Source organism: Cetorhinus maximus, chromosome 5 (genome assembly GCF_964194155.1).
Source record: "Cetorhinus maximus chromosome 5, sCetMax3.hap1.1, whole genome shotgun sequence".
NCBI lineage: Eukaryota > Metazoa > Chordata > Chondrichthyes > Lamniformes > Cetorhinidae > Cetorhinus > Cetorhinus maximus.
This window is the reverse complement of record NC_135883.1, coordinates 72,525,317-72,545,240: the sequence shown is the minus strand read 5'-3', so window position 1 is coordinate 72,545,240 and position 19,924 is coordinate 72,525,317. Positions and strand designations below refer to the sequence as shown.

The 19,924-nt window shown below is 45.2% G+C and overlaps 1 protein-coding gene across 2 annotated transcripts in view; it reads right to left on the bottom strand.

The window, feature by feature from the left end:
* Positions 1-19,924, bottom strand: part of rhag (Rh associated glycoprotein) — a 47,243-nt gene that overhangs the window by 13,947 nt on the left and 13,372 nt on the right. For both annotated transcript variants that reach the window (XM_078541990.1, XM_078541989.1), the window contains exons 3-6: positions 17,630-17,780; positions 9,440-9,587; positions 5,041-5,207; positions 3,146-3,283 (exon numbers count right to left, since the gene is read on the bottom strand). In XM_078541990.1, the coding sequence (XP_078398116.1) occupies positions 3,146-3,283; positions 5,041-5,207; positions 9,440-9,587; positions 17,630-17,780 (604 nt within the window). The remainder of the gene's footprint in view (positions 1-3,145; positions 3,284-5,040; positions 5,208-9,439; positions 9,588-17,629; positions 17,781-19,924) is intronic.

Below are 19,924 nucleotides of genomic sequence, written 5' to 3'. Positions count from 1 at the left end.
CCCACAAGTTCAGGGTGCTGATTTTTTCACACATTAATAATGATGAGCACCGTGAACTCACCATTTTTTTCCAGCAGTTTCTGGATTAATATCTGAGTTAGAATGTGGAAGAATATATTATGAAATAGTTGTGGATCTGTTCCATTCATTCATTTATTTAAATCGGCTATTTAGCGGGTTTGTAATGATATTAAATAAATATTATTTGCAGCAGTCATGATTGCAATTATATTTTTCCAAGATGCTATGTTACAAGAAAATATCTGCATTAAAGTTTACAAAATGCACAATCTTAATGAAGTTTTTTTTAAAGAGAAAGTCAGTTTGTAATTTTTAATGAGGTTGTATTTGTGAATTGTAATGCATAGAAACATAGAGAATAGGAGCAGGAGTGGGTCATTCAGCTCTTTAAGCCTGCTCCGCCATTCAATATGATTATGGTTGATCCTCTATCGCAATGCCATGCTCCCGCGCTCTCCCCGTATCCCTTGACGCCTTTAGAGTACAGAAATCTATTTATTTCTTTCTTAAATATATTCAGTGACTTGGCCTCCACAGCCTTCTGTGGTAGAGAATTCCACAGGTTCCCCACCCTCTGAGTGAAGAAGTTTGTCCTTATCTCAGCCCTAAATGGCCTACCCCATATCCTGAGACTGTGACCCCTTGTTTTACACTCTTGGCCAGAGGAATCATCACCCCTGCATCCAGTCTGTCCAACCCTGTGAGGATTTTATGAGCAGAATTTTGCATTTGGCGTGCAGGGGCGAGCCCGACATGCCGGAAGTGAAATGATGCGCAATGACGTAGGGCGTGCGTCCTGACGTCATCGCGCTGTCTCGCGATATTTCGTTCGGCGGGCGGGTGCTGGTGTCGGTTGTGCGCCCGCCGATATTTGAAAGGCCTATTAAGGCCATAAACAAATTAATTAACTTCAAATTTACACTGCCCCCAACCTAATGGTTAGCGAGCAGATGAAAAGGCCAAGCGGCCTTTATTTTTTTTAGAAAACTTCATCCACGAGTGGGATGAGGTTTCCTAAAGCTATTACAACTTAAATAAAAACTTTCTTTGAAAAACGAAAACATGTCCCATCCCATGAGATGGGATATGTTTCATTAAATTTTTACCGCATTTATTTATTTTTTTATCAATTGCTTCAATCTCCCCGAGGCACGGAGTTGCCTCAGGGAGATTGAAACGCTCTTTCACACATATACGCGAAAGAGCGCTGAACCTGGCTCTCCCTCCTCCCCCCGCCTGCACAGGTAGCGCTCAGCACTACCATTCGCATTCCAAGCCGGGCAGGCCTTAATTGGCCCGTCCGTGAAAAATCTGCCCACAATCAGCTTCACGTCCGCTCCCGACCGCTCCCGCTGAGCCCACCTGACCAATGAAAAATCCTGGCCTATATGTTTCAATGAGATCCTCTCTCATTCTTCTAAACTCCAGTGAATACGGGCCGAGTCGACCCAATCTCTCCTCATACAACAACACTGCCATCCCAGGAATCAGTCTGGTGAACCTTCACTGCACTCCCTCTATGGCAAATATATCCTTTCTTAGGTAAGGAGACCAAAACTGCACAGTGCTCCAGGTGTGGTCTCACTAAGGCCCTGTATAGCTGCAGTAAGACATCCTTGCTCCTGTACTCAAGTCCTCTTGCAATGAAGGCCAACATACCATTTGCCTTCTTAACTTCTTAACTGCATGCTTGCTTTAAGTGATTGGTGTACAAGGATACGTAGGTCCCTTTTTACATCATTTCCCAATCTATCCCATTTAAATAATACGCTGCCATTCTGTTTTTCCTACTTGTTACATTGTATCTGCCATGTATTTGCCCACTCACTCAACATGTCTAAATAATCTTGAAGCCTCTTAACACCCTCCTCATTGCTCACATTCCCACCAATTTTTGTGTTGTCAGCAAACATTTGGTTCCCTCATCCAAGTCATTGATATTTATTGTGAATAGCTGGGACCCAAGCACTGGTCCCTGTGGTACCCCACTAGCCACTGCCTGCCACTCTGAAAAAGACCCATTTATTCCTACTCTCTCTTTCCTATCTGCTAACCAATTCTCAATCCATGCCAATATACTAACCCCAATTCCATGTGCTTTAATTTTACACATTAACCTCTTATGTGGGACTTTATCAAAAGCTTTCTGAAAATCCAAATACACCACATCCACTGATCCTCCCTTATCTATTCCGCTAGTTACATCCTCAAAAAACTCCACTAGGGTTGTCAAACATAAATCCAAGTTGACTTTGTCTAATCCTGTTGATATTTTCTAAGTGTCCTGTTATCACATCCTTTATAATTGACTCTAGCATTTTCCCTACGACTGATGTTAGGCTAACCGGTTTGTAATTCACTGTTTTCTCCCTCCCTCCTTTTTAAATAGTGGGGTTACATTTGCCACCCTCCAATCTGCTGGGACTGCTCCAGAATCTACAGAATTTTGGAAAATGACAACCAATGCATCCAGTATTTCCATGGCCACCTCCTTTCGTTACCTGGGATGTAGATTATCAGACCCTGGGGATTTATTAGCTTTCAGTCCCATTAATTTCTTCAGCACTATTGTTTTAATAATACTAATTTCCTTCAATTCCTCCTTCTCACTAGACCCTTGGTTCCCTAGCATTTCTGGCAAGTTATTTGTGTCTTCCTCCATGAAGACAGAACTAGAGTAGTTCTGTTTAGTTGCTTTGCCATTTCCTTGTGCTCTATTATAAATTCTCCTGTTTTGGACTGTAAGTGACTTATATTTGTATTCATTAATCATTTTCTTTTTGCATACTTTTAGAAGCTTTTACAGTCCGCTTTTATGTTCCTTGCAAGTTTACTCTCATACTCTATTTTTCTCCTCTTTATCAATCTCTTCATCCTCCTTTGCTGAACTCTGAACTGCTCCTAATTCTCAGGCTTGCTACTTTTTTTTAGCAAATTTATATGACTCTTCTTTGGATCTAATACTATCGTTAATGCAGCCATTCATGTATTTACAGTTACACTCTTTCCATTCTTGGTTTTATACATAGAGAGATCTTCAACTTAGTCAATTCGTGCCAAGCCAAGATGAGAGTAGATGGTTCCCCAAAATCAGAGATTTATTAACGCAAAAAGTCAAACCTACTGTCAGGTATTTAAATCCAACTGTGGAGATTATTCCAGCAATAAATCCAATCAGCAGACTTCCAAATGGATAGATCATCATGTCAGCAGAGGTTCCAGCAGCTACACCACCTGCCAGAGTAGCATTCTGTATGTGAACCTGCACAAAGGAAAGCAAACACTAATTTCATTTGAAAAATAGCACAGTAACACTTATTTGACACATTTAAAATTAGCACAATTTGTAGGAGTCAATCAGAAGAAAAGGTTGCCTTAGAGGCTTTCCTTTCGGAAAAAAGTGCCTGTCAGAATTATTTTTCTTTGGTTAAGCAACGCCAAAAAATACGATAAAACCCCATAAAAATGCGGACAAATATCACACTAAGAACAGTATTAAAGGTTATGCAGCAGAACATAAACCATCTAAATTCTTTATATATACAAATTAGGAGGGTGAACATTGATTTGTTAAAAATAAAGTTAGCCATTGTAGGCATTGCCTCATCATGTATACTAATGCTCAATGAAGCTCATGACTGAAAATTAATGCTCAATTTAAAGTCTAACTGAAGCCCAGCAGACGGAAATCACACTGAAGTTTCATCTTCATTTGAATGGCGTTACTTTTGCATTAGAAAATATCACCTGGTCCTTAGACAGAAACTCATATCTGTAAAATCCTTCACTCCTCAAACTCCCCAAGATTGAACATTGAATGCTCCAGTGTTGCAAGACGAGTTAAATAGATTTATACAACTCATGAAATGTTAGACACTCCCAGAATTCAGTCTATGATGAGCAAATTGGAGTGACGGCAAGGTTTAAGATTTAGGATTGAATTTTCTGAGCAATTGGTGGGAATGGGATGACTTTTTCTTCTATTACATTTGCTGTTGCAATTACAATGGATGGGATAACTCCTCTTTTTGGTCAATAGCTGAGTTGTTCTACTTCAAGCAATGATAGAAATGGAAACGTATGCCAGAATCTTGTGCAGTCACTAGTGATGAACTTGGAGACAGGAAGGGCTTTTGCTTAGGTGGGATGGTGACATACCAGAACCAGAATATTCCTGCCTCTGCCAGAATTAAGTTCTGGGGGGAAACCCCATGATCGACCTTCCTGCTCTGCCAACAACTGGGACCCTTGTGTGGCCAATTAATGACCACTCAAGGGCCTCATCACACCACCACTACTATTAACCCAACTGCAGGCGGGCCTGTCACCATGCACGTGCTCGATAAGTAAAAGTATGCAGCCAGCTTGTCACCTCCGGGAGGTGGGGTGGGGGTGGGGTCGGCGGGGTGGGGCTTCAATCAAAGGCATTCAGTGCTTGATCAGACTGGATATCAGGAAGCGGGGGTGGGGGAGCCCAATGATAACCACCACCCCTGCCCTTTCAGCCGGCCCTCCTGCACCCCTCTCCCTGCACCCCCTCCCTGCGCCCCAACATTACTTACCTGTGGCCTGGGTCACTCTGCGATCCTGGGACTCTGATGCCTGTCCTTCCAGCAGCAACCACAACCTCCCCAGTGGTGCTGCTGTGCATAAGAGGTGCCAGCCTCTGATTGGCTGGCAGTTACCTGTAGGCAAGACTTCCCCCCTTCTGTGCTCCCACCCCCCACCCACCACACGGGGTCTTGATTCCAGGGGAAGGCCTGCCACTGGCCTCATCACTGACTGATTGGCTTGTGGTTCAGTGGGTCTTCCCAAAAGGAGGCAGCACAGGTCTTTCCAGCCAGCAGGCAAGATCCCGATAACTCAGCAAGATTTCATCCGTAATACCTATGAGTTAATTAATGAAGTTGTCGTGCATCAGAAATTGCCCTAATTGGAGAAGGGCAATATGATGTCCTGGTGCAAAATAGAGTCAGTAATTCTGGTAAAATTAGTAAATATGAAAATATTTATCCTCACCATGTCCAATTTTCCTTTCTTATCTAGCAAGCTAGAGAGGGCATAAGCAGTGAGCACACATGCAGCCAATGAGTAATAAGTGTTGATAATGGCTCTGTACTGTCCGTCAGAGTTGTCTACAATGGCAGAATTAAAACTTGGCCAAAACATCCATAAAAAGAGAGTACCTGTAACATATTTAGAACAATGTGTGGTTATATTAAAGCTTAAAAAATAATGTGGCAAATAGGAATCTTAAAATTATTGGTTATGTTTATAGGCTGAAGATTAACTGATTAAATTTAATACATCTATATTAAAAGCATAATAAACAGAACCGGCAGAGGCACTTTTAGCATTGAGCATCACATAATAATCACATAGTAGTGCCACCGCTATCTAGAAACATCCCCACCCATCAAAAAAGAAGATTAATTACTTAAGTTCATATATATATTTTAATTAAATATTGGTTGGAATCTGGGTTCAAAAGCAGCTCAATCAGATGGGATAAAAATTCTCTTTGACTGCAGACTATATGAGGTTAATTTGACAATATCAATTCAGTTCCCAGAAAATATGAGCCTATGGAAACTCAAATCCCCCTAATTTGGTACAAGTTGTCACTAAGTTAGCTATCATGCAAGATTGTGGTGTGGAAGTTAATAAACATCATACTAATGTAGTAGATAGTGCTCTTCTGATGTTTAAATTGAGGCATATTGTTAGGATAAGATATGGGTACTGTTAATTCTGCATATAATCTTAGGGCTAGATTTCCATGGTCCTAATCGGGACCAAATGGAGGTGGAACCGAAAAAAATGGCTGCCAAACAAGATAGCCAGAGGCCTCGTCTCTGTTCCCACCCTTGGCCATTTTCATGAGAGCAGGGGAAGGAATTGACTCAGAACCTGCCCATTCCTACAAAGGAGGAAACTGACAGCACTGTGGGCATATTGAGAGCCAGCCCCAGATAATTTTTTCAATTTTCATGGAGACAGCTAGACTTTAGCATCTGTTGGGTTTTACCAGCTGCATGGAGGCATGGACCATGGATTGGAGGTGGACACAGTGAAAGTTAAGTAAAATGGTTTTGCCTCCTTTACAGTTCATCATTAAATGCTGTAGCATGAGTTGTATCTGCACTCATTATGGTGAGTCATAAGAGTGCTATGATTGGAAAATGTAGCTACCCCTTAAACAATATATTTACCAGATCATTATTTCTGCCAACTGGCAAGCTATCAGGTAAAAGATCAATATTGTAAATGTGGAAAAGTCTTCAGATGAGTTTAAAAAGCTCATCTAATGGAAAAAAAAAGGTAGAATACATTTCACACTGTTGAAAGGGTAGCGTAGTATGATAACCAATTGTTAATGTTTAATCTTTTCCCATTGCTCTTATGAATTCAGTCTAGATATCTGTCGAGGTAGAAGTTCTGAAATCTGTAAATTTGCTTAGGGAGTTTTATGGGTTCTTTGCTGCAATCCAACTGCCTAATCATTTTACAAGTGCTTGATACAGTTTATGCAGCTACTTTGAAGAATCCATTTGCTTACTCAGGGAGCTTTCTGGGCTATTCAATGGCTTACAACTGCTACAATAGGACTTACGAGTTCTGTTTATGAAGTGGGTCATATGTGAGGGCAAGGGGAGTGGGAGTTTGAGGGGGTGAAGGGATGATGGGGTTGAAGGGTGCTAAAGGAATAAGTGAGTGGGTGAGAATGAGGGGTATGAGGGGGAGAGGGTGGGGAGGGTGAGGTGGTGAGAGTGAAGGGGTGAGGGTAAGTGGTTGAGGGGATGAGGCTTAAGGTGTGTAAAGTGGTAAAATCAGCTGCTCATTGCCTTGGAAGGACTAGTCTGAGGTATCTTTTGGCAATAAGGGCAAGCCTTTTAACCTGCTCATCCTGTACTCATCCCACCTCTGACATGAAACTTCAACCCTTAGAGTCCCTGATCTAGAATTGATAGATGCTGACACAGGCTAACCAAAATGGAAGTGTTCCATTCTTCAGCTTATTTATCCCTCACCATAATAAAGACAACATTTATTTAAATATCTAAAATAAAATAAGTAATTATAGAGTCTTAAGATGTTTGAAATACAACAGAGCAGCTTCCTGTCCATGCAACATCTGATTTCAATGTCAAGATTATCATCATGGTAGGCATTGGAGAGTATGGTGGAAAAAAACATGCCATTCCTGGCATCAAAATCAGGAACCGCATGGACGGGTAGCTGCTCAATCTGAGACCACTCCAGGCAAAGACCAAGGACATACTTCACGATTTCCTGTTTGGCAATGACTGTGCACTAACAGCCTGTTCAAAGCTGGACAAGCATTGTAGCATCAACGTGTTCTCATATACGTGCAACAACTCTGGCCTTATGATCAGCATGGTGAAAACTGAAGTAGTGTCACAGCCTGCTGCAGGAAATCCCTATCATGAGCCCAAGTCCCAGGACCAGAACTTGTCAGCAATGGATAAGTTCATTTATCTCAGCAGTATATTCTCTTGACCTGTCTATGATGATGAGACACATGCAAGAATTGCCAAAACAAGTTCTGAAGAAGAATCATATTGGACTTGATACATTAACTCTGTTTCTCTCTACACAGATGCTGCCAGACCTGCTGAGCTTTTCCAGCACTTTCTGTTTTTATTGCCAAAGCAAGTGTAGCCTTTGGATGATGTGTATAGGCTTTAGGGACCATGCCTGAGGTAATGAAAAATAAACAAGAAGAATAACTTGCAATTACATAATGACTTTAATATAGAAGAATGTTCCAAGGTGCTTCAGAGGACAGTAACCAAACACAAATTGATACAGGGGCAAAGAAAGTGACATTAGGGGAGGAGGCCAAAGGTTTGGTCAAAGAGTTAGGTTTTAAATCAGCATCTGAAAGGAGGAGAGAGCTATGAAGAAGCAAGGAGTTTTGGGGAGGTAATTCTAGATCTTAGGGCCTAGGCAGCTGAAGGTATGGCCACCAGAGTGGGATGAAGGAAGTGGGGAATCTACAACAGACCCATATTGGAATGCAGAGTTCTCAAAGGGTTGTAGGTCTGGAGGAGGTTACAGAGATTGGGAGGGATTTGAACAAGAGTATGAGAATTTAAAATCAAGGCAGCTGAAGTGAGAGTGACTGCCCTTGACATTAAGGCCGCATTTGACCGTGTGTGGCATTAAGGAGCCCTAGCAAAACTGGAGTCAATGGGAATCAGGGGGAAAACTCTCCGCTGGTTGGAGTCATACCGAGTACAAAGGAAAATGGTTGTAGTTGTTGGAGGTCAGTCACCTCAGCTCCATCACCGCAGGAGTTCCTCAGGGTAGTGTCTTTGGCCCAACCATCTTCAGCTGCTTCATCAATGACCTTCTTTCCATCTTAAGGTCAGAAATAGGGATGTTCGCTGATGATTACACAGCATTTAGCACCATTCGTGACTCCTCAGACACTGTCCAAATGCAGCAAGACCTGGACAATATCCAGGCTTGGGCTGACAAGTGGCAAGTAACATTCACGCCACACAAGTATCAGGCAATGACCATCTTCAACAAGAAAGAATCCAACCATTGGCCCTTGATGTTCAATTGCATTACCATCACTGAATCCCCCACTATCAACATCCTAGGGGTTACCATTCGCCAGAAACTGAACTGGACTAGCCATAGAAATACTGTGGCTACAGGACCAGGTCAGAGGCTAGGAGCTGTGCGATGAGAAACCCATCTCCTGACTCCCCAAAGCTTGTCCACCATCCACAGTCAGGTGTGTGATGGAATACTTCCCACTTGCCTGGATGAGTGCAGCTCCCACAACACTCAAGGAGCTTGACACCGTCCAGGACAAATCAGCCCGCTTGATTGGCACCACATCCACAAACATTCACTCCCTCCACCACCAATTCCCTGTAGCAGCAGTGTGTACCATCTACAAGGTGCACTGCAGGAATTCACCAAGGCTCCTTCGACAGCACCTTCCAAGCCCACGACCACTACCATCTAGAAGGACAAAGGCAGCAGAAAGATGGGAATACCACCACCTGGAAGTTCCCCTCCAAGTCATTTACCATCCTGACTGTTCCTTCACTGTTGCTGGGTCAAAATCCTGGAACGCCCTCCCTAATAGCACTGTGGGTGTATCTACGCCACATGGACTGCAGCAGTTCAAGAAGGCAGCTCACCACCACCTTCTCAAGGGCAACTAGGGATGGGCAATAAATACTAGCCCAGCCAGCGAAGCCCACATCCCATGAATGAATAAAAAAAAGCTGGCAGGGAATGTAGAGCTGGAGGAGATTGTAGCAGTAGGTTTGAGTAAGGTACAGTAGTTCAGAAATAGACTGTTTGCTGGTTAATGCAAAATGTGCATCTTATGTTCTAAAATGGCTGCCATGAGTCGTACATTTTTACTTACCAATCATAGCAAATAAGTCTGAATGATACACAGATCCTTCGTTTTCATGACCATCTTGCAATCCTGGCCTGTATAGGACACGAGTAACAGCCAGACCAAAGTATGCACCAAAAGCATGAATAGTCATTGATGCACCAACATCTTTGACCTGTAAAAGGCCCAAAAACTGTTACTTTATCTAGATTAGTGAAAATGCATAAAACTCCAAATTATCTTAAACAAGTGAAAAACTACATTTGTACCCCTAACTCATCTACAGCCCTTAAGAAATCAAAACAGAAACTGCTGGAAATATTCAGCAGGTCAGGCAATGTCTGCTGAGAGAGAAAGAGTTTACGTTTCAGTTGATGACCTCTTGTTTGATAAACTTCCACAGATGCTACCTGACTTGCTGAGTATTTCCAGCATTTTCTGTTTTTACTTCAGACCGAGAATACGCTATATTTTGCTTTTATTTTAAGAATTTTATTAGTTTTGTCATTGTGATTTCTTCAGTGCATACATAAAATATTTGCACATAATCAAGCACCTTTTTGCAATATTTTTCATCAGATTGCAGAATGATACTTCACAGATGGAAGGTGCTCAGCTGATAATGCCTGTACTAGCTCTTTGAAACAGCTATCCAATTAATCTTATCTCCTGCCGTTTCCTCATAGCACTGCAATACTCCCCCTTCAAGTATTTATCCAATTCCCTTTGAAAAGTTATTATTGAAACCGCTTTCATCTCCCTTTTAGCCGGTGTATTTCAGATTGCAACAACTCTGCTTAAAAGAACCTCCTTTGTTCTTTTGCCAATTACCTTACATCTAAACCTCTGGTTACTGGCTCTTCTGCCTCTGGAAACAGATTCTCCTTATTTATTCTAGCAAAACCCTTAACTTTTTCTGCTCTAATGAGAGCAACCCAAGCCTCTCTAATCTCTCCATGTAACTGAAGTCCTGTATCCCTGGTACCATTCAAGTAAATCTCCTCTGGACTGCCTTTAAGGGTTTAACATGCTTCCTAAAGTGTGATGCACAGAATTGCAATACCCCATTTGGGGCCTAATAAGTGATTATTAAATGTCTTACATCATGCCTCTGTCTTTAAGGCCATGGATCCCCTATAATTTTTTGCAACCTTCTTAACTTGTTCTGCCAGTTTCAAAGATTTTTGTATGTGTACCTCTTTAAAATTGTACCATTTAGTTTTTTTGTCTCTCCTCTTTCTTCCAACCAAAATACATGGCTCAATTTAAACCAATACATTTTAAACTGTATGAAAGCAAGATGCTTCTACATTTTTAGAAAAGCACTAAAAAGGAATTTTTAAATGATATAAACCCAGACAAATTATTTGTTCATATAAATCGCAAGTAAACAAATTGCAATGCATCAATCCTAGAAGGCAGCTATAGTTTAAAGTGTTCCACTGTTATAAAAACAATGCTGCAATCTGAGAAGAATCGTACTCTGAACAAAATATTGATGGATTTTAAAATTTGGGCCAGCAGCCTGTTTTTCGATTCTATTAGAGCAGCTGCTTCTAAACTTCACAGCGTTAAATCAATTATATATTATGCTGCAAATTTTACGAGTTAGTGCATCCAAACTAAAGCAAATTGAAAGATCAGGCACTGAGGTCTCCCAGACACAGCCAACTCTAGTTATTAACTTTCACTATCCAATCTCCTCACTTATTGGGTCTGCCTACTGTCAAAACTCCTGCCTTATGTTTTTATATTATTTTGGATGTTATTTATTCTGTAATTCTGTAATGTTAACTGTATTGCTTTTTGCCCATGGAATACCTGCACCTGACTCCGATGACCCACTGGAGAAGTAACACAATCTGAAGAGGTATTGGACTAGAAATTACTGAAATAACATCTTTGTTTGATATTCCTTTGTGTTTTGCTTTAATGGAGACTCCAAAAATGTCTTAGTCACTTTTCTCTATTGTTGTTGGACCTTGCTGAGTGCCAATTGGCATGCCCTATTTTCGGCGCATCACAATACGTAGGGCGGAATTGTCCCAGATTTACACTAAGTGTGGTAGCGGGTGGGTGAAATGAGGTTTTACCCGCTGGCCACGATGGCAGGGTTTCACAACGTATCCTCCCAAATCGTCACGTTATTTATGCACTCCCGGGAAACACGCTGTTTCCATGCCGGGCAGGCTCTCAATCGCCTGCCTGCCATCACCTCGCCGCTGCATCATGCTGGGCGTCATATTTAAAGTCCAGCTGCAAATACAAATCGCAGTGATTCGAGACCACCACTGCTGCGCAGAAGACATGGCCCTGAAAATGAAGAAGACTGAAGCCCCCAGGTTCAGCAACACATCCGTCGAGCGCCTTTTGGATGCTGTGATGGCCCATCGGTATGTCCTCTACACCGGCTCTCGCTGCAGGATGGGCAGCAACAGCACTAACCCAGACTGGGAGGTGGTGGCAGCTGTGGTCAGCGCCAATGCCCTGCAAAAGAGGACAGCCACCCAGTGCCACAGGAGGCTAAATGATCTACTCCATTCCACCAGGGTAAGTCACTCTTCTCATCACTCTCAACTCACACACACGCAAACCCATCACACATCCACAGGGCCCTTACTCACTGCCAGTGCAAGGGACATCACCATTCATTCTCTCACACTCACCATCATTGTCCTCATCCCGTCCATGGGACCACTCACCACCCTCACAGGCCAGGCATACTTAACATTTGGCCCGGCAGGTATCCTGCTTACACTTTCTCCATCTCTATTCATGCAGGACAAGCTGGCACACAACAAGAGGGAGAGGTCGCAGACCGGTGGAGGAATGCCTGAAATTAACGTCCTCATGGACTTTGAAAACAGAGCCATCCAACTGGCCGGTGAGAATCTGGACCGTTCCTGTGCTGATGATGAGGTCGGCGCTGCCCTACCAAGTGAAGGTCCAGCAGCGCAACATCCATCAGATAACCATGCTGTGAGTGATGTGTTCTGTTTCACAGGCCATTGCCATGCACTAATTATCTCCCCTTGCTTCCGCAGGCACATCGGCCAAACAGCCGATGGAGTCCATGACCCAGGGCCTCCAATCAAGCCCCGAAGAAACCTCTGAAGAGGAATCTGGAGGCACCCTCCCTGAAGTCACAGTGCCCACCCACACTCTCCACCAGCACAGGGACACACACCTCAGTGGGAGCTAGCTTTAGAATAGCCCCTGGATCACAATCTGGTGAACACATTGCATCGTCGATCCACAGCAGGTGAAGGCAGGTACTTCCCAGGTTTCTGGCAGTCAGAGGACAGCTGGAGGCCAGAACTTTGCTGAGTCCATGTTAGATGACGAGCCTCTTCACTCGGTCATGTCACAGTTGCTGGAGCTGCAAAGGCAAGCTCGGGAACAACAGGAAGGGATGTCCGCTCTACTCCTCAGATTGCAAGGCATGATGGAAGAGTCCCTCCGCCTTCAGTCTGAGGTGATAGCGCCAGTATGCCAACGCACCGAGGTCAACACTGGTCGGATGGCGGCCACCTTGGCGACCTTGGTCCAGGACATCACTCCTGCAATGCTGCGCGGGCTTAACTCCATCGCTGATACCACAGTTGGCCTCCAACAGTGTTTACGTGAGAGGGGTTCTGGGCAGTTCGATATCACTCCAGCTACCCCTTCTCCTCAAGGAGTCAGCCTGGGGCCCTCGGGCACCCATAGGGAGGAGGATCAGCAGGTGCACATTCCGGGCCCATCCATCCAGGTGACTCCGAGAGTTTCCGGCCCATCCAATACCCCTCTTCCTGTGACCTCAGCAGCTCAGGCTCCATTGGCCGAGGAGGCTGCCACTGCCACACAGCAGGACCCCATAAAGCAGGCTGGGGCCCTCCAAATCTCAGTCCTCTACAGGTTGCCCGCCAAGGTCATCACAGACAGCGTGTCACAGTCAGCAGGCTGCCTCCACCTCCACTGTGGATGGCCAGGGAGCATCAGGAAGTAGCGGAAGGTTAGGAATGTTAAGAAGAATTAGTTGCACAGCCTGGGCACGGGTGTTAATCACTTGAACACAATGTTCACTATTGTTAATAAACTCCGAAGAATGTCTCCCTACCTATGGCTCCTGTTCAGATGAGCAGTGTTTGTGTCACTCAGATGTGAAACCTTTCTGCGGAAGATAAAGGCAGGTGTCTCAGTCCAGGGCCTCTTCCTTGTGCTCTGTGCAGCCTTCAGACCACATTGATGGTCTGGCCTCGCACTCCCTGGACACATTCCTGATGCCTGCACCTCAGCGGTGCTTGTCATTGCTGCCAGAATGTAATGGGCAGGCGCTAAGAGTTCTTTCATTCTCTTGGTGTGCTCTCAGCACCTTTAAGGTGGGGCTGGCCCCCATCTGTTCAGCATCTGTGGCCAGTGATGCTGTGCTCCTGAAGGGCTCAGGTGCTGAACATGGGCAAAGGATCAGATGCTTCTAAAGTGTCATGGCTGCGTCTCTATGATATGACCCTGATCACAGAGCGCAAGCGAGTTGCCCTCCGCCAGACAGGAGTCAAACATTCTCAGAGGCTATGTGAAGATTTATGGAGTGTCCTCACTGCATGTCATCATCATCCTCCTGCAACTGAGTGACTATTAGGGCCTCTGCTGTGTCTCCGTGGCAGGAGCATTCTCAAAGAGGGTATTCGCACTCCCATAAGTCAGACTGCAGTCAAACGTTCACAGATGTGAAGTGAGGATTTATGGGGTCACCTCACTCCATGACATCATCATCCTCCACAAATCTAGCGGCCATGAGGGCCTCGTCTAGCCAGTGCAAGGGCCTCATCCCCATCATCGTCGCCTCCGAGGATCTCCTCAGCCTCATCCCCGTCGGCGTTCTCCTCATCGCAGGAGATGTGCAGCTCCTCCTCAGCCAGCCTGTCTCCCCTTTGGAGCATCAGGTTGTAAAGGGCGCAGCAGACGGCGACGATGCGTGACACCCTCTGTGGCCTGTATTGCAGGGCTCCACCAGACCGGTCCAGGTACTGGAACCTCATCTTCAGCATCCCGATGGTCTGCTCCACCAAGTTGCGAGCTGCAGCATGAGCCTCAATATACCGTCTCTCTGCTGCAGTCTGAGGCCGCCGCACGGGTGTCATTAGCCACAGCCTCTGTGGGTAGCCCTTGTCCGCGAGGAGCCAAGTCTGCAGCTTCTATGGACCCTGGAAGACTGCAGGGATCTGCGAGTGACTGAGGATGTAGGCATTGTGCATACTCTCTGGAAACCATGCGCAGACCTGCAGGATGCATTTCTGGTGGTCGCAAACTAGCTGCAAATTCAATGAATGCAATCCCTTGCGGTTGATGAAGTCCACTGTGTGTTGTGATGGAGATTTGAGCACCACATGAGTGCAGTCGATTGCACCCTGCACCTATATGAAACCCAAGATCTGGCTGAACCCAATTGCTCCTGCATCCTGGCTGTCCTGGTCCCTTTGTGTGCCCTCGCAAAGTTGGCATCCGTGACCCCATGGATGCATTTGTGGGTGTAGGCTTGTGAGACCCCACAGAGGTCACTGTGGAGCCTTGTAGAGCTCTGAAAGAAGCCAATGGCGTCAAAATTGAGTGCCATGGTCACTTTCATGGCCACTGGCAGTGGATGCCCTCCATGTCCCCATGGCGCCAAATCCTGCAGTAGCTGGCAGATGTGGGTGACCAGTTCTCTAGACATGTGCAGTCTTTGGATACCCGCAGGAATGAAAGGCGGCGTCTATAGACTCCGGGTGTCGCTAGGTGCTGGCCTGCGATGGCTCGCTGTGGCTCTTCGGTGACGTGTGAGGGAGCCCCAGCTGCCCCTTCTCCCTGAGGGTGCTACTCCTGCTTCTGCGCAGCCAGGTGCCTCAATCTCTCTCTCCTCCATCGTCTTCACTCTCTGTAGGCCATCAGCAGGACAGCTAGATCACCAGGTTCCATGATCCTAATGTACTCCTCTTGCAGGGTTAAAGAGGGAGACACGTGGTTAGCATGGGTGTACTAAGAACCTGCCCTGGTTAAGTGTGACATCCCCTTAACGCTTCCTGGAGAGTGCTGGCCACCAGTTGGATGACCAGAGATTAGTGCCCTGGTAGCTTGAACCATGGGGGAGACTGGTCCAAACTGGGATGCTGACATTGCAAGGGGCTGTGAACGCCTCCACCAGTGACTGCTCCACGGCCAGCTTTAGTGAGGAGATTGTACAAAGTGTGCTGTCGTCAAACTGCTCTGCAGTCCAACAAAATGGCCATGAATTTGCAGTCTGTGCCGGGGGTGTCCGAGGGCGGGGAAAGCTCTAGAGCACTTGGTGGCATTTTGATGCCTCCGCGCTGCTTGAGTGGGCAGATAAGCTAGGAGCCCGACCCCAATCATATCAATGCGGCTGCACCTGAACTGTCTCAGCTGCAGAGGAATGGTCACTTTATACAGGTTTCCCAAATGCATGCTGCTTCCCTTGCCCACTCTACCCCCCACCCCAAATGCTTGTGCACTATATTAGACAGCAGGGCTACCCTTTCCCTCCACCACCCCAGCCACGAGTTGCCTCAATGGCGGGGCTGCCCTTGACCCCAACCCCCCAACACCCTTGAAGCTTGAAGTCCAACAGGTGACCCTTGCGAGCATTGCACATTGTTGCTGTGTACTCACCTCCGAGCTCCCCTCAAAGTGCAGGCCTCCAAGTGCACACCTTTTATGTGCTGTTGTGAAACGCATCACTGTGGTTTCCCACTGACATGGACGAATGATCCAGTGGGGTGGGGTGGGGTGGGGTGGGGGGGTCGATTCCGGCGGGCTGGCCTGATAATGATATGCTGATGAGGTTCCTGATGGCAGGAAACGTGGCACGATTGCAGACTGAGCGGACAATTGTGAACCCATTTCCTGCCGTTGTAAAATTGATCACGCCATATTGTCCACTCAAACCACCGATCAGGCCCGACGCCAGCAGGCACGGAAAATTCTGTCCTTAGCTACCTGTGAAACATTGGGCCAAATCATCCCAGGTTTGCACTAAGTGCAGTTCCTGGTGGGAAAAGTGACATTCTCCCCGCCGGCCGTAATGATGGCTTATCACACCATATTGCCCCAAACCCACTGCATTAATTATGTATTCCCGGGAAACACACTGTTTCCATGGCTCTCATTCCACCACGCCCCCCGACAACCTCATTCCCCCCGGCACCTCTTCCTCTCCCAGTCAATCTTAGACCTTCCTGTTCCACCCCCTAGTACATCTTCCTCTCCATCAAACACAGCTGGACCTTCCACTCCACCCCCTCGACCATCATCTGCTGTGAGCAGACCCTCAACTGTGACTTTCCAACTTCCGTGGGCTGCTCTGCAGCAGAGCCATGTCCATGAGAATCCACCCAGCATGCCATGGACGTTCCTCCAGGGTCCCATTGCTGTCGGGCTCCAGCATCTTCTGCTCCTCGGATGTCTGCGATGTGAACAAGGCCCTGGCGGTAAGTCCCGACTTCTGCACGTCACACTTGTCAAGACGTGTTCTGCACCAGCATGTTTTCCAGCCAACATGGGCAGACGATTCGGCGGACTGGCCTTATAATGTTATGCAGATGTATTACAATGAGGTTCCTGACGTCCAATGGCAGGGAGAGCGGCCCGCCATCTACGGGCTGAGCGGACATTCGCAAACCAGTTTCATGACGTCACAAGATGAATTTTTGGCCTTCTTGCCATATTGTCCGCTCACGCCGCCAAACATGCCCGATGCCAGTGGGCACGGAAAATTCCACCTATTATCAGAGATGTTGTGGATGTGAAAGGCGCATAAATGTAAGTTCTTTCATTACAGCACCACAAGGAGCAGTTTTTGTCATTGTAACTTGACCTGTACACAATGCTCCACAGAAGTCCTGATTGGGCCACTGTGCAGATTCATTATGAATTCTGGGTATTTTCCACTCTTGTTCCTTCTGAGATCTCCTGTATACTTTTACCCCTTCTTTCCACCTCAGCGATGATGATAACATCAACACTCATTGACATTTCGTCAATTTAACTCATTTCTTTCCAGAACCACAAAATTCCTTATCCCTCAATCTTTTCTTCTCTCTAAAATCCAGAAGATAATACAAAACTTTCATCCTTTCATTACCTAATCACTACTTCCCAATTTATCTAATCTTTTTTCGGCCTGAGTTATGTCCTACACTGTGACATTTTGCCTTGGTCTCTCAGAAAGTGAAGCATACATACCTTCAAGATACCAGTAACCAGGTGCTCATTGCAAGCAAATATCGTAATCTCGAGCAGGGTCATAATCAGAAGCTGGATTGGACTGGTCTTCCCCAAGACTGCTCCAAATGAAATCAGAACAACTGCTGTGCTGAAGTCTGCATTAATCAAGCTACAGAACAATAATATTTATATTACTTTCCATTGTTTATGTTCTGAATTCAGTTCAATGGCTATTAAATGTCATTGCTGACATTTGTAACCAATGCTTACAATTTAACTCATAATATTCAATGTTGTGTAGCTTATAATCAATTGAATATAAATTATTTGCAACAATATAAATTATTTCCATTCAAATCCATGTTCAGTGTAGTGTTCCAACATACTAGCCACCAGCTAATTGTGGGTGATTGGGATTTCAAATGTGGATTATTGCTATTCTGATTAGTAAATAAAAATTAATAATAGACAGCGTTATTAGACATGTGATCTAAATAACCATATTACCATGGCATATACAAACATAATTAACCATTTTGTGAGTTTGTTGATAAAATGATAAAATGAAAGCAGTGTGTGTGAATAATGTTTGGTCATTGATAGGGAAACTATTGGAGAAAATTCTGAAGGAGAGAATCTATCTCCACTTGGAGAGGCAAAGTTTGATCAGGGATAGTCAGCATGGCTTTGTCAGAGGGAGGTCATGCCTAACAAATTTGATTGAATTTTTTGAGGAGGTGAGCAGGTGTGTAGATGAGGGTAGTGCAGTTGATGTAGTTCATATGGATTTCAGCAAAGCCTTTGACAAGGTCCCACATGGGAGGCTTTTAAAGAAGGCAAATGCACATGGGATACAGGGTAATTTGATAAGGTGGATTCAAAATTGGCTTAGTTGTAGGAGGCAGAGGGTGATGACAGAAAGATGCTTTAGTGACTGGAAGCCAGTGTCCAGTGGTGTACCACAGGGATCTGTACTTGGTCCCCTATTTTTCATCATTTATATAGACGACGTAGATGACAATGTGGGGGATAGGGTTAGTAAGTTTACGGATGACACAAAGATTGGCCAGGTGGTCAACAGTGAGGTTGAGTGTCTTGGGCTACAGGAAGATATAGACGGGATGGTCAAATGGGCAGATAAGTGGCAGATGGAATTTAACCCTGAAAAGTGTGAGGTGATGCACTTTGGAAGATGTAATTTGACAAGGAAGTATTCAATGAACGGCATGGCACTAGGAAGTTCTGAGGAACAAAGGGACCTTGGCCTGTGTGTCCATAGATCTCTGAAGGCAGAGGGGCATGTTAGTGGGGTGGTGAAAAAGGCATATGGGACGCTTGCCTTTATCAATCGAGGCATAGATTACAAAAGTAGGGAGGTCATGTTGGAGTTGTATAGAACCTTGGTGAGGCCACAGCTGGAATACTGTGTGCAGTTCTGGTCGCCACATTATAGGAAGGATGTGATTGCATTGGAGTGGGGTGCAGAGGAGATTCACCAGGATGTTGCCTGGGATGAAACATTTAAGTTATGAAGAGAGGTTGGATTAGGCTTGGGTTGTTTTCGTTGGAGCAGAGAAGACTGAGGGGCGACCTGATCGAGGTGTACATGATTATGAGGGGCATGGACAGGGTGAATAGGGAGCAGCTGTTCCCCTTAGTTGAAGGGTCAGTCACAAGGGGGAATAAGTTCAAGGTGAGGGGCAGGAGATTTAGGGGGGATGTGAGGAAAAGCTTTTTTACCCAGAGGGTGGTGATGGTCTGGAATGCACTGCCTGGGAGGGTGGTGGAGGCGGGTTACCTCAAATCCTTTAAAAAGTACCGGCATGAGCACTTGGCACATCATAACATTCAAGGATATGGGCCAAGTGCTGGTAAAAGGGATTAGATAGGTAGGTCAGGTGTTTCTCACATGTCGGTGCAGACTTGATGGGCCGAAGGGCCCCTTCCGCACTGTGATTCTGTGTGATTGCTTGCTTGATTTTCTTGATGGTGGATGTTTGGTAATTAAAAATGCATGTGAAGTACATTCACTTGCATTGTGTTCTACTAAAATTAGTGCCTATGTCTAAAAATGCCTACTCAGCAATTTCTATTGACCCACTCTGGTCTAGTGCAGGTCAATCCTGCTCCATATACAGCAGAAAGCTGCAAGTAACTTGGCAATCTTAATTAATGCTCATTTAAAAAGCCACAATAATAACTGTCATAGGACATTGAAATGTAATATTTTTGTGTGGTACTGATTCTTTTTCTGAGGTTGTGGTTAGGATAATTTGTTAGGAAAGAGTAAATGGAACTTCACTGTACTTCTAA